The sequence below is a fragment of the Salarias fasciatus genome, chromosome 12 (genome assembly GCF_902148845.1).
Source record: "Salarias fasciatus chromosome 12, fSalaFa1.1, whole genome shotgun sequence".
NCBI lineage: Eukaryota > Metazoa > Chordata > Actinopteri > Blenniiformes > Blenniidae > Salarias > Salarias fasciatus.
This window is the reverse complement of record NC_043756.1, coordinates 13,475,024-13,487,480: the sequence shown is the minus strand read 5'-3', so window position 1 is coordinate 13,487,480 and position 12,457 is coordinate 13,475,024. Positions and strand designations below refer to the sequence as shown.

Sequence of the window (12,457 nt, the reverse complement as noted above, 5' to 3'; positions counted from 1 at the left end):
GTAGGCACATTCAAAAGTTGAAAACCCCATCACTAACGGATTTCACAGGTTTTTCTTTTTTATTCTCTCAAATATTCAGACTTCTCATGTCGAAATCTAAGATTCGTATATGATCTTTTTTCTTTTCTTTTTGTTTTTTAAAAAGCAAGATATTCTTTACATTTTTTTTTTTCATCCTGAGGAGACAGAATCATTTTTTCAACATAAATACAACACTGCAGGGAGAACAATAAGAGAGATGCTTTATAGGTTTCCCATTTCCATATATATTATTTTCTCAAGGTTGCAGCACCCTCAGACTTTGGCAGCGTTGGTGCATTTGAGATCATTTGGGGGAAAAGAAAAAAAACAGCCCTGTTTGTCCACAGGAACATTCAGAGAGCCTCACAAACACTAAGAGGAATCAGGAAGAAAAAAAAAGCAAAATCCCCAGACTTTTGAGTTAGATTGGATACAGCAATATACCCACTGCACAAACTAGATGAATATTTGGAGACCATAAGCTTTTTCAGCTGAACATACACGGTTGTGATGCTTGGAAATAAAGCGCGGTAAGCTCCTGGAATTACGTCCTGCTGTATGCCTTTTAGAAAAAGGCCTCTGGGACTGTGCCTTTGGGAAAAGATCCTGATTTATATTATCATCTGTGCTGATTTTTTTTCCCTTTAAAACAAAAAAAAAAAAGAAAAAAAAAGAAAAAACTTCTGTTGCCTTTGAGAACTTCTAAAACTCAAATGGAAATCGTGTGGTGCTCATATGTGACCCATCAAGGCTCATTTAGTCATACTAAAGAGACGGCAATGTGCTCTGTCCGTGTGTTGAAAAAAACCAAAACACACACACGCAAAAAAAAACCAGCTTATCTTCAGATGATATTGTGCAATATGGCTTCATAAGGCGAGTGGGTTAACTATACAAGCCTCCCCAGGACCATCTGAATTATTGATTGACGCATTTTCTTGCTAGGTAGGAGCCGAATGCAACAGGACCGGCCTTGTGAATCTGTCTTCTCTGAGATGTTGAGGAGGGATGGAGCCTCAGGGGCCCCAAGGGCAGCCAGGGGACATACATGGCTGAGGTTGACCAAAGCGGCGTTGAGTGGGACCACCCCCCCCCCCCAACCCCCCTCCCACCCCTCCGTCATCTGTAGGTTTGAGAAGCAGCGCCAAGACTCTACAGCGTGAGCAGCTGCCTTATTTTTTAATCCCTCCCTCCCCTCCTGTCCCCCTCTGTTCTGAGAGTGAAAGAGCTGACCCTGCTTTGAAGGGCCTGTCCGCTCTCCTTCCTTCTCAGCAGTATTTAAGGTACACAATATGCGACGGGACCTTTACACCGGTGAAAGGTCTTCATGGACTTATTGGGATTTACTGAGGGATTTTTACAACCGGCATAAGTCAATTCCCCTCCACTTTGCCCTCGGGCCATCCTCGTGAGCATCTCATTGCCCTTGAAAAACGTGTTAACAGTCAATAGCAGTCTGTGGCCACAGAGATAAGTTATAGATCTAAATGTCCTCATTCGGACGGCGATGTTGGTGTAATTTATCATTTCCTAGGCAAGGTAGCATGAAATATTTTAAGGAGTATTAAAAAGTTCCTCACAAATGAAGACGTCACTTGCTAGAATTTAGTAAACTGAGGCACAATAAGTCTTTCTGAAGCAGAGGTGATTTCTTCATAAATCTGAGTGTGACACTGCAGAACCATCCAGGGGAGGCTGGAAACAGCACCAGGAACATGGCAATTATCCTGATTACTGATGCTTCGAGGCTTCTCTGACCCCAAAATCCCTCCCCCCCATATCGTTCTCTCGCTCTCGCTCTCTTTTCGCCGGGATCTGTCACATTGCGCAGGGCCCCCTCAGCCAGGCAGGGAGCAACCATGTATAATCCAACAGAAAACAAATCCCCACGATCAAACACAGCCCGGCTTTTAAAGCAGGCCTCTGAGCCCCGGCGCCATGGTGCGGCGCTGAGGCCCTCTGAGACGCTGCAGAGGCTGTGATTTAGCGGCACCCCACCCCACACACCCACCTTCAAACCCTGCTGTCCTCCCCTTCAACGCCAGCCAGCCAGTACTAACCTTCAGTTTGTTTAAGCACTGCTGAACCCCGTTGGCCCCGGACAGGGGGAGGGTGGGCTTAGATAATGACATGCCATATGCCACTCTGCCTCTGCAGCTGAGTGAGCCGAGGCTGGATCAGCTCAGGCACAAATCTATTTGAAAATTTAATTCTATTATCCTAATATGGCCTAAGCGTCCATTGTCCAAATCAGGAATAGTGGAATGGACCCCGGTCGCGGGGCTACGGCGCATCCCATCAATAGGAGCTCATTAATGCGCGTTAAGGACCGGGGGACAGACTGTTTGGAGCCTGCACAGCAGAAACATGTAGTCATAAGGACATAGAGCCTCATTAAGTTTAATAAAAATATCATAATTAAACATTTCTGCAAAATAATGCAATATTCAGCTCATGTTTTTTTTTTCCCCTTTGTCTTATTTGGTTTACCTTGAAATGGTCAGATTCCTCTCTGTCCCTAATAGGAAATCCCTTGCTATTTGAAAAGGGTTATGTTTCAACCCTTTGACTGGATGAATACTCTCCACTGGCAGTGTCCAGTAGCCAGACGTCACCCAATATTCCCATTAGCAGAGAGGCCTGGTGCCTTAGACCTCCACTGGTGGGAAAGGCCAGACATCAGAAACTCCACAGCCTCAAGTGTCTCCTCTCCACTTCAACGTCATGTGACAGGGTTTAACGCTTCAATGCAGAAGCCAAACGGAAGGGATTTAGGGACGGGATGTATCTGTAAATCTGTCAAAATATTTCTACAAGACAGAAAATATGCTGGAATCAGACTGTGGCTGGGGCATTAAGCTGTTGAAACAACATGAAAATTTTTCACTGGAATGTTAAGGAGGCTTACTGTGCAAATTTAAGCCAAGGGGCTTGGTATTCCTTAGACTGAAATCTCTGTCAGCCTTCAAAGACAGTGACAAGTCTACAAACATCATTAGCTCAAAATTTAAGGCTCATAGTTAAGAAAAAGCAAAGGTTATCTTGAGGGAAAAACCCGATCTATTTGAGGAGTGCAATACATGAAAGAAACAAATCCCTGCTTCTTGTTTTCGCTTCCCTTAAGTCCAACACGTTCGTCATGTTCTTGGGTAAATAATCTCTTTTTCCAGTGGTGCTGTCTGCCCTTTGTCTTTGGGTGGCCAGAGTGTAAACATTTAAAATGTGATCTATTAAACATACAGAGCGCTCGGTGTCCGAGGTTTAGCGCTGCAGTACAAATACAGGATCTCCGCTCTGGATCTCGCAGAGCTGCTGACGCAAGGGGCCCAACTGCCGACTGATTTCTAGAGGACGCATGTTAAAAAATAATGACAGACTTCAAAGCCAAAACATGGCTTCCGAATATATTCTTAAAGAAATTTATTTTACACCTCAAAAAAAAAAAAAAAAAAAAAAAAAAGAAAGAAAAGAAAAGAATAAGGATTAGGGATGTGGTACATTGGGAATGTATTGACAACTGTAGTTTACATTTTTTGGTGTAAGCTCAGAGAAAAAATGTTAATACAGTCATAATAATTGCACTTCATAAATCTAGACTGATGCCAGTATTTCCCCACAACAAAGCTCTGGTGCTCGCTCTCTCTCTCTCCAGTTAATAAATTCAATTTACCACTGAAAGTTGACTGACAAAAGAAATGCTAATTTAAGACCAGAGGACTGCTGCACTGATCCAATTTTTCTCTTTCACTCGAGTCCCACAAGGCAATAAAACATCGCAGTAATTTAAGTGCAGTACATTCAAGGGAATCTCACAGTCATAATAAATATTTCACTGCTCTGAATCATCAAGTTAAGACTGGCCGGGGCTAAATGCAGCCCAACCAGGGACTGAAATGGACAAAGAAAGCAGTGAACTTCATCTCATTTCATCTGATGCCAGAGGACAGGGCATGATTGTTTTCATTTTATTTTTTTTTGTTTGCAGGATTAGGAGTGAATTGTACCCCTCGGGATACCATCTCCATCTGTTTCCACCACTTTCTGTCCTCAATGAAAACACCTGATGGACAAAGAGGCCGCAGTGCTATAACTACAGTTATAAAGGAGCCAGTGTGAGAAACTCGATCTCCACACTTGCTCCGCGGAAAAATCTAAAGCCTCCATTATGAGGGAGCAAGATTTGCAACCAATCTCCTGTACATTACTCAGATATAACGCTTATGGGACTGGTGAATCAGTCTTTTCAGTCTCGGCGGTAGAAATCTTGTAATGACATTTAAAAAAAAAAAAAAAAAAAAGTCTGAGGATTTTGAAGAACACAAATTAAAATGCACACACACGCATGCACTCAGTCACATACACGCATTAACATACATGTAAGGTTATGCAGATAACCTCCCAGTCACATTCTTCATTGTAACATTTCTTTTTCTTGTATTTTTTGCAACATTTTCTTTTTAAATAAGTATTTCAAGATTTATTGTAGATTCCAGTGTTGGTTAAGAGAAAAAAGAGCTCTCTGAATAGGTTCTTACAGAACCAAAGCAGCAGCTATGCCTCAAACCAGGACATAAGAGACTGCACATCAGCTTGTGGAGGAATTATTAAATCATAAAAACAAATGTGGATAATAATAATAACAAAAAAAAAAAGCATTTGAGACACTTTTCCCCATAGCAGCCAATACATATAATATACCTACAAATATATCAAACAACAAAAAAATAGTTTCAAGTTTTTCAAGTTTCTTAAATATATCATATCCAAACTACCCAATTCCAAACTTCAAAGTTAACAAAATTCAAGCAGTGCAATTTATGTATCAATTATAACAGCAATAATAACTAATATTGTACTATCCTTTTAATTCAACCTTATGTTCCTTGTATGTAACACCCGAGTACTGCCTACAGTCTTGCTCTTCTCATTTGTCAGTACAGTTTTGAATGTGTACATGTTGATGTAGAGGTTTGGATTTTGTGAGCAGCCCTCAACTTTGGCCCTTTTAAGACCATTTCAGTGACATCCTACACAGTAGCTTCATCTATAGTATTTGGAAAGGGGATACAAGTGGCGTATGCACTTCATCTCAAGCTAGGATTCTCAATAAAAACAAGTTCAGGCAAGTAAAACAAAACAAAACCCAAAAAAAATAAAACTTAAGAAAAAAAATAAAGCAATCCAAAAATCCTATTGGCAAACCACACAATGGAACATCAGGAGAATCTTGAAATCCCTTTTCTTTCCCACTGGCAATCACTACCACCTTTTGCATTTGGGATTCCCACCGGCTGCCTAGTAACTTCAGGTCACGCTGCGCTTCTCTAAGCTCCCACACTAGTAACAGCAGTGGTACAACAAACAACTCCGTACCCCCAAAATACATCTGTTCTTTGACTTTGATTCTCTTCAACAAATTCACAATTCTTGATTCTTCCCCTCCTTTTCTTCCCCCTCTATCTGTAAACAGGGAGGCGGATGTGTGCATGCTGGTGGTCTAACAGACGTGGCACAGACACAGTCTCGTAGCCTTTGCCAAGCATCTGCTCCTTGATGCAGGGTGGGTGGATGTCGTTGATCAGGTACTCCAGAGACTGCAAGCTGCTGCTCAGCACTGATGTGTTGCACAAGCTCTTGCTGGGCAGGCTGCAGCACAAGCCTCCCCCGCTGTCGATAGCGGGGTGATGATGATGGTGGTAGTGGTGATGGTGGTGAGGATAGCCCATCTCTCTGTGCCCGGTGGCCGGCCCTCCCGTGGAGGTGCCCAAAAGCTCCTGGGGGTTGTAGCAGTCACTGTCGGGTGTCACCAGCACGCTGTTCCACGGCGGTGCGAAGTATTGACCCACTGAGAAATTCCCATGCATACCAACGCAGTTCAAAGGGGACGAGGTGACTTTGTCCAGCCCGCCTCCCCCGCTCGCGCTCGCCGTCAGGTGGTAAGGTCTAGAAGAGGAGGAGGACACTTGGGCCGCCATAATCCCTCCCCCTGGAACGCAGGTCTCAGGGGGGGACTTGCTGATGGCGCCCCCTCCTCCACTGCCCCCACTATACATACGGAGCACAGCCTGTTGCTGCTGCTGCTGCTGCTGTTGATGCTGCTGCTGCTTTTGCCAAAGGATATAGTCCATACTATCTGAGTACATGCCGCTCTTCATCGCCTCTGCAGACTGGGCTTGCAGTCCTGGCCCTGTGTACACCATGTTAGCCTGGGGACCCAATCCTACCACGTAGCCTCCGCCTGAGGAGCTAGAAGAGACGCCTATGACGGCCGTGCCCTGTTTGGAGGGGCTGGAATTCGAAGGTACGGTGGCCGCCCCCTGACACACCTGCTGCAAAGCCTGGGCTTGGCAATGCTGGTTGATCTGATAGATGATGCTCTGGATGGAGGGGAGGTTGGACTGTGCGGGCAGGGCCAGGCTTCGGCCCCCTGTTACGGGAATCACTGAGCCTGCTACAGTGACATTCGGGGGAACGGAGAGTCCGGGGCCCTCCGGAGGTTTCGAGGGCCCGGTGTGGTATACCATCTGGCCATGGCCACTGGCTAAAGTGCTACTACTAGAGGGCGGATATGGGGCAACAGCTATATGGGCTGGAGAGAGCTTAGTCCGTCTGCCTTCTGAGTTTTTGAGAACACCTTTAGAAGCAACAAAGGTAGATGTTGACGATGATGATGATGAGGAGGAGGCTTTGACAATGGCGAGGAGCCCCTGGTAGCCACCTGTGTGGAGGTGTGGGTAGGGACTGTAGCGTTGCCCTGTGGTGTCGTAGCCATTCACAGTCCGGTTAAGGTGCTTGTGCTGGGGAACCCTGATGTTGGTGGGGAAGATCTTGATGGACAGCGGGCTGTTGGCTGTCTTCTGAGCGTAGGCATCAAGTTCTGCTGCAGTGGGGTAGCGTGGGGAATGCGTGGGCACCACCAGTTCACCTGCAAAGCAAGCAGAGAAAAGAATGTGGGTTAATGAATGAAAGGCAACAAGAAACACAGACGCCTGAAGGAGAAAGACGTGATCAGCAGTCATGGGGTATAATCAGCTGTGACGATCGCAAAGCCAGACAAATCAATCAATTATGAAATCCAACTGTACTGTGAATAAGTGAAAGGCAGGTTGGAAGATGTCAATGACTGACAAGAGCAGGTGAAAAAAAAAAACATCAGAAAGAAATAGCAGGCACATTTTAGCACAGCCTAAACAGATTCTGCAAACTGTAAATGAGGACTGCCATTCATGTGATACGATTTCCCTCATCCATTAGAGCTTTCCATCTCATTTTCTCACCCTCCTCTGGAAGTTCATCCCTAGACAAATGGATCTTTTTAAAAACTCATTCTGTCAAAGCCCGGTACCTTAGGCGCTGTTAAATCAGTGCATTGTGAAATTAATTCGGACTCTCTTTAGCATTGAATTGGGTTAGCCTTGGATATCAGGCAAGGAGGGATGAAGGGGAGGGAATAAAAGCTTGTTTAATTGCAGTGGCACATTTGAGATTTATAAGTGGTATCACTTACTGGGTCTTACCCTTGGCCACAGAATTTCCACATTTATTCAATGCAGGGGCACGAGGAGAGGTCCTCGCTAAAACCAATTAAATATCTATGGGGGATTAGTAGCCTGGTTAAGGTGAACTATATCAGAATGGAGCCAAGTCAAAGACATTATTTGATGAATTGGTTCAGGATAAAAATAAAAACGTGGCTTTGCAATGACAAAGTGTTTTAATATTTTTTTTTCCAGAAAATTCAATAACATCTGATTTGATACAAATTAAGTCAAAATAGAAACATACAAGTGGTCTACCCCTGTGTAAGTCAAATATTTAAGTGAAGAGTAGAGATTGGAAAAGTTTCACCTTTTCCTCCATAAAATTTTGTTTCCAAGAGCACATTTCAATGTGCAAAAACAGGCATGATGGAACAAACAAAGGGCAAATGCTGCCATTGCAAAAAAGTGTGCGTAAATGTCATATGAAACCACTCAGGTTTCAAATTCAATTCACCACGCAAGGTGGTGAGTGAGCCTGGCAATGGCTCTCACTCAATGAACCAAGGCTTGACCACTGTGAACTGAGGTGGCAAACAGGAAAAACGCAATTTCTAAAAACCCCACCATGTGTCATTGTTTGGGGGCTGGGCATGGAGGTGAGAGGCCACGGTGAGATTGGATTTAAACGACATTATTCAGGCAATTTCATGGCTACTTAGCTCAGTGCAACAAAAAGGGTGGGGAACTGGGAAAAGAACTCAATTTACAAGCAATATATCAGCTGCCACAAATGACTTGCAACCCCTTCAAAAATGACATTTTTATGCAAAAGCTAACAAAACGCACAAAAATTAACTGCCATAACTGTGCCGTCAGCAAATGTCCTGGCGACCCAAGGAGTCTGCGGGGTGCAGGCTGTGACTAGGACTCACTCCATTTCCTTTCCGATTGCAAAATCATTTTAAAGAGACTCCACAGCCAAGTAGTCACAATTCTCATTTCTTTGCTCCCATTACAGATAGCATGGGGAGTTCATTTCAACAACCTTATGGGTCTCCAACTGTGAAAATGATTAAATCTACAAGATCCATATCATAAAAGAAATAAATTGGGAATTTAACAGCGGAGGAGAGAGACTGTGAATATTTGGAGCCAAATTTAGTATGAGATTTATTCTGGTCAGGTTGGCTCAGTCAATGTTTTCTAAATCAGAGACGCTGTTCTTTATATTAGAATTCAAATTCGGGGGAAACAAAAAAACAAAAGTATGCTGCCATTAAAGACTTGGTTTTAGCCAGACTAAGGGTGCCACCCTAATGGCCTGGTTTGAGCGTGCCAGGCCAGCAATACCTCAGATCTAACCACCCTTACAGAGGGAAAGCTGTGCTTCCCTGGTGACAGCAGTGCCATTTGCTTTGATGTTCTGACTTGCAGGAGAAAACTGACAGAAGACTTATTTCATTTGCTCAGAAGAGAAAAACATGCTCATTTCAAAGCGTATTGCTGGTCCACATGCAAATGGAATGGCAGTATTTTTTTCTGATCTTCTTTACATGAGGGCAAAAAAAAAAAAAGAAGATCTTTGATCATCCCATGGTATAAATGAGGGAAGATACTTGGCTTTCAGGCATATCAAGGGCCTGTGCCCTGCCGCCCCTACAAGCCCCCAGCTGCAATATGCCCATCATTCCACCTAATTACTGCCACATGAGGAAAAAAACTATAAAAACAGCCAGGAAATTCATTAAAGGGTGGCTAATTCTATTCCTTCTCACTGACTGAGCCCATATTTTCCATGCCTGAGCCCGCATTTCTTCTGAGAGAGAGAGAGAGAGAAGAGAAAGCCCTCTCCCTCCGTCTTTTCCCAGCTTGGCCCTTGTTTGTCAATAGGCAGAGCCTTTGGCACACCAACCTGGCATCAAAGGGTTTCACACTTCACAGGCCACAGGGATTAGAGGCCTTTCAGGCCTACAAAACCCATCTCAGCTCCACAAAGGCTTCCGGTTATTAGAACCCACAGGCATAAAGGAAAAAGAGGAGGAGGAGGAGGCAAATGAGCATCTGGATGCTTCTGATTCCAGCTTCCCCTTTAAAAAGTTCCATGGTATAAATTTTATAGCAAAGTTGATTACAGTAAGTATGGCCACAAACCAGAGCACATTTCACTCCCCTACCCGCTTCTTTCTACACACTGTGTGTTTTGATGTGCAGGGCCTCTACATCTCTCGACTCCAGTGCAGTAAGTCTATAAGTGAGGACATGGAGGTTAAAGGAGAGAGTCTCTTTTTAGGTTGGCACTCTGTGACTTATTAGTTTAGGCTACAGTAGATCATAGCTATGAGCAGCAGCATACAGATGGCGTTGGCTGATAAACACCCTGCGAGGCAGCCAGCTCTGCCTCGTTTGTGCAAGGCCTCACCTTCTTCACAAGGTGGTGGGGGTGGGGGGGGTTTCCTGCACCTGTGCACGCTCGAGCGTGGTTGTGCATGCAAACACAATGCAGGAAAACAGGAAAAAAGTGAAAACGTGTTCACAACCACATGCACAGATGCACACACACACACACACACACACACACAATAGTGTTCCTACAGTTGTGTGTCTCATTTGCCATCAGTGGAGCATGTTGTTATCCTCTGCTCAGCGCTCTCTCATGAAATGTAGGGCAGGGACAACAACAGGTGCCTGTGCGGGCGACAGCCTGCAATGCCTCCTGGGCTAAATGCTTCACACTCGCTTCATTTCAACATGCGACAGCCTTGTAAGGATTAATTATTTCCCCTGGGGATGGAAGAATATGTTTTTTCCCTTCCTGAGAGCAGGGCTATGTGCACTCACAAGCACATGAAACAGCTTACAGTAAATGAACAGGGAAACCTGAACTAGCACTGTTTTTACGAGAAGTAAAAGGGAGAAAAAAAAACTTTCACATGAAAGGAATGTAAACAAACCAAGCATATGATTGAACTGCATTAGAGATTAGATAAAAGCCCAAGCAAACACATGCATTAGTTCTGAGAGATCACGCGCCAGGGAACGCGGATGGCAGGGAGGCAATTAATGGGCTGACCTTCGTCCTTAATCACCCAGTGCCTGGCACACAATGCCCATGTGTCAGAGCAGCACATCTCTAAATGCCACCCCTCATTAGCACGACGCACGCGGTGAGAGAGGCTATCTGTGCAGTGTTACACTCTCCAGCGGTCAGACGGAGATAGCAAGGCAGGGATTGGATAACATGGCAGCACGGAGCTGGACTGAGCTGCAATAGGCCATGATATGATCTAGAAATCCCATTTCACTTGGAGGATGGGCACTCTCCTTTCTCTCCATTTTTGATTGGCATGAAACTCCCCAAGCGCAACGTCCTTGGTGTACCCAGTGCTGTCACTGTGATTGCAAGTGCGCTTGTGCGTGTGTGTGTGTGTGTGCGTGCGTGCGTGTGTGTGCATTTGGTGAAGGGGGTACCCAATTCTGAACACTCAATTAACACTCCTTTAATTAGCCGGCAGTACATTTTGAATTCTGATGAACTAATTTTCTTGGTGTGAGGGTGGAAGTGGCGGTGGAGAGAGGGGGAGGCCTGGTAAAGATGAGGTCCACTGGGTACAAAACAGCAATAAAGAGGGAACTGGTTAGATTAGACTGTAAAAAATCCATTAAATTCTGTGCACTTCTTCCAAGTGAGAGGTCAAATTGTGTTGATCACAAGAAGCAAAGGAGAGAGTACAGAGAGAGTATGGGAGCAGGGAGTTAGGTGGGGAGGGAAGGAGGAGGCGGGGGGGTGGCAGAGGAGTGGGAAAAAAAAAGCAGTGAAGATATGGAGTCAGAGGCTGTGTGAGAGTGCAGCACCAAATCCAAAAGACCATGAGAATGCTTTGCATTTTAATTAGAGGTTTAAATGAATAAGCAGAGGAAAAAAAATCTGAGAGAACAGCCTGAAATGCCCTTGCTCTCATTTATTAGCGCTCCAAGTGTTCTAAAATTATGAGCAGGTTGAAGAAGTTTCTTTTTATTAGTAGAGAAAAACACTCCCGCACATCAAAAAGCCCTTAGCAGTCTCTCATTCATTCCAGTGAGTTGGTATCCTTTGATCCCCTCTGACCATGTCCACGGGTGAGCCGAGAGGAAGACCGCTTGTTTAAGTGAAGGGAGAGCGCCGTTTGGCTGAACTGCAGTGACGCTTTCACAGAACAAGTAAAGCTTTAAATATCAACTCTGGCTGATAAATCCAGACTGTCCGTGATTAGGTTGGCACAAACAACGGAAATCAAAACACTATCACAACACTCAAAGAAAACAAGGAGCTGGTTTGCGTTCACCATCCACATTGGATGCTGGGAACAGTTTCCTCTAAACTGAAAGAGCCCTGCTGAATGTGTCCTCTACGCACTGACAGTCTCCATGCAGCTGTGTGTTGAGTCTTTTCTTTGTATGATGTTTGTCTTTTTGCAACAAAGAAACCAGTCAGACTCAGTCATGTGGTTTGTGCTTTGGACCCTTAAACTTGCAAGGATGACCCTTCTTCCACACTCAGAGAAAACTCTATGACTAATTGACAGTTTGCCCATAGTTAATCCATCTAGATTCTCAATTCATGGCTCACAACTGTGTTCATACCCCTCAAATCAAGACCGTGCAGCTTGGAAAATGTTTGACTTTTCTTGGAAAGGGCATATTGAGCCACATTGTTCCTTGAAGGAACCCTTGACCTGCAGCCATTGTTTAGCTCTTAGCTGATAGGATCAGGGTCTATGACATCCGTTCTCCACCTCCATCAGGCTGCTGCGAAGGGATGGGCAGGCAGAGGGAAGCCAGAGGCAGCTCCGCGTCCTGAACAATACCTGCCTTGTGCTAATGGAGGTGTCATCTGGTACAGGGCTGATTAGTCAGCGATTACAGCCAGGCCTCAATTGCCGTGACAACTGCTGCAAACACAATGGGCCCTGATAGAG

The 12,457-nt window shown here is 44.8% G+C and overlaps 1 protein-coding gene across 1 annotated transcript in view; it reads right to left on the bottom strand.

The window, feature by feature from the left end:
• Positions 1-3,134: 3,134 nt before the first annotated feature.
• fam222aa (family with sequence similarity 222 member Aa) overlaps positions 3,135-12,457 on the bottom strand; it is a 46,176-nt gene continuing 36,853 nt past the window's right edge. Inside the window, exon 3 of the mRNA XM_030105486.1 lies at positions 3,135-6,946. Within this exon, the coding sequence (XP_029961346.1) occupies positions 5,478-6,946 (1,469 nt within the window). The 3' untranslated portion in view covers positions 3,135-5,477. The remainder of the gene's footprint in view (positions 6,947-12,457) is intronic.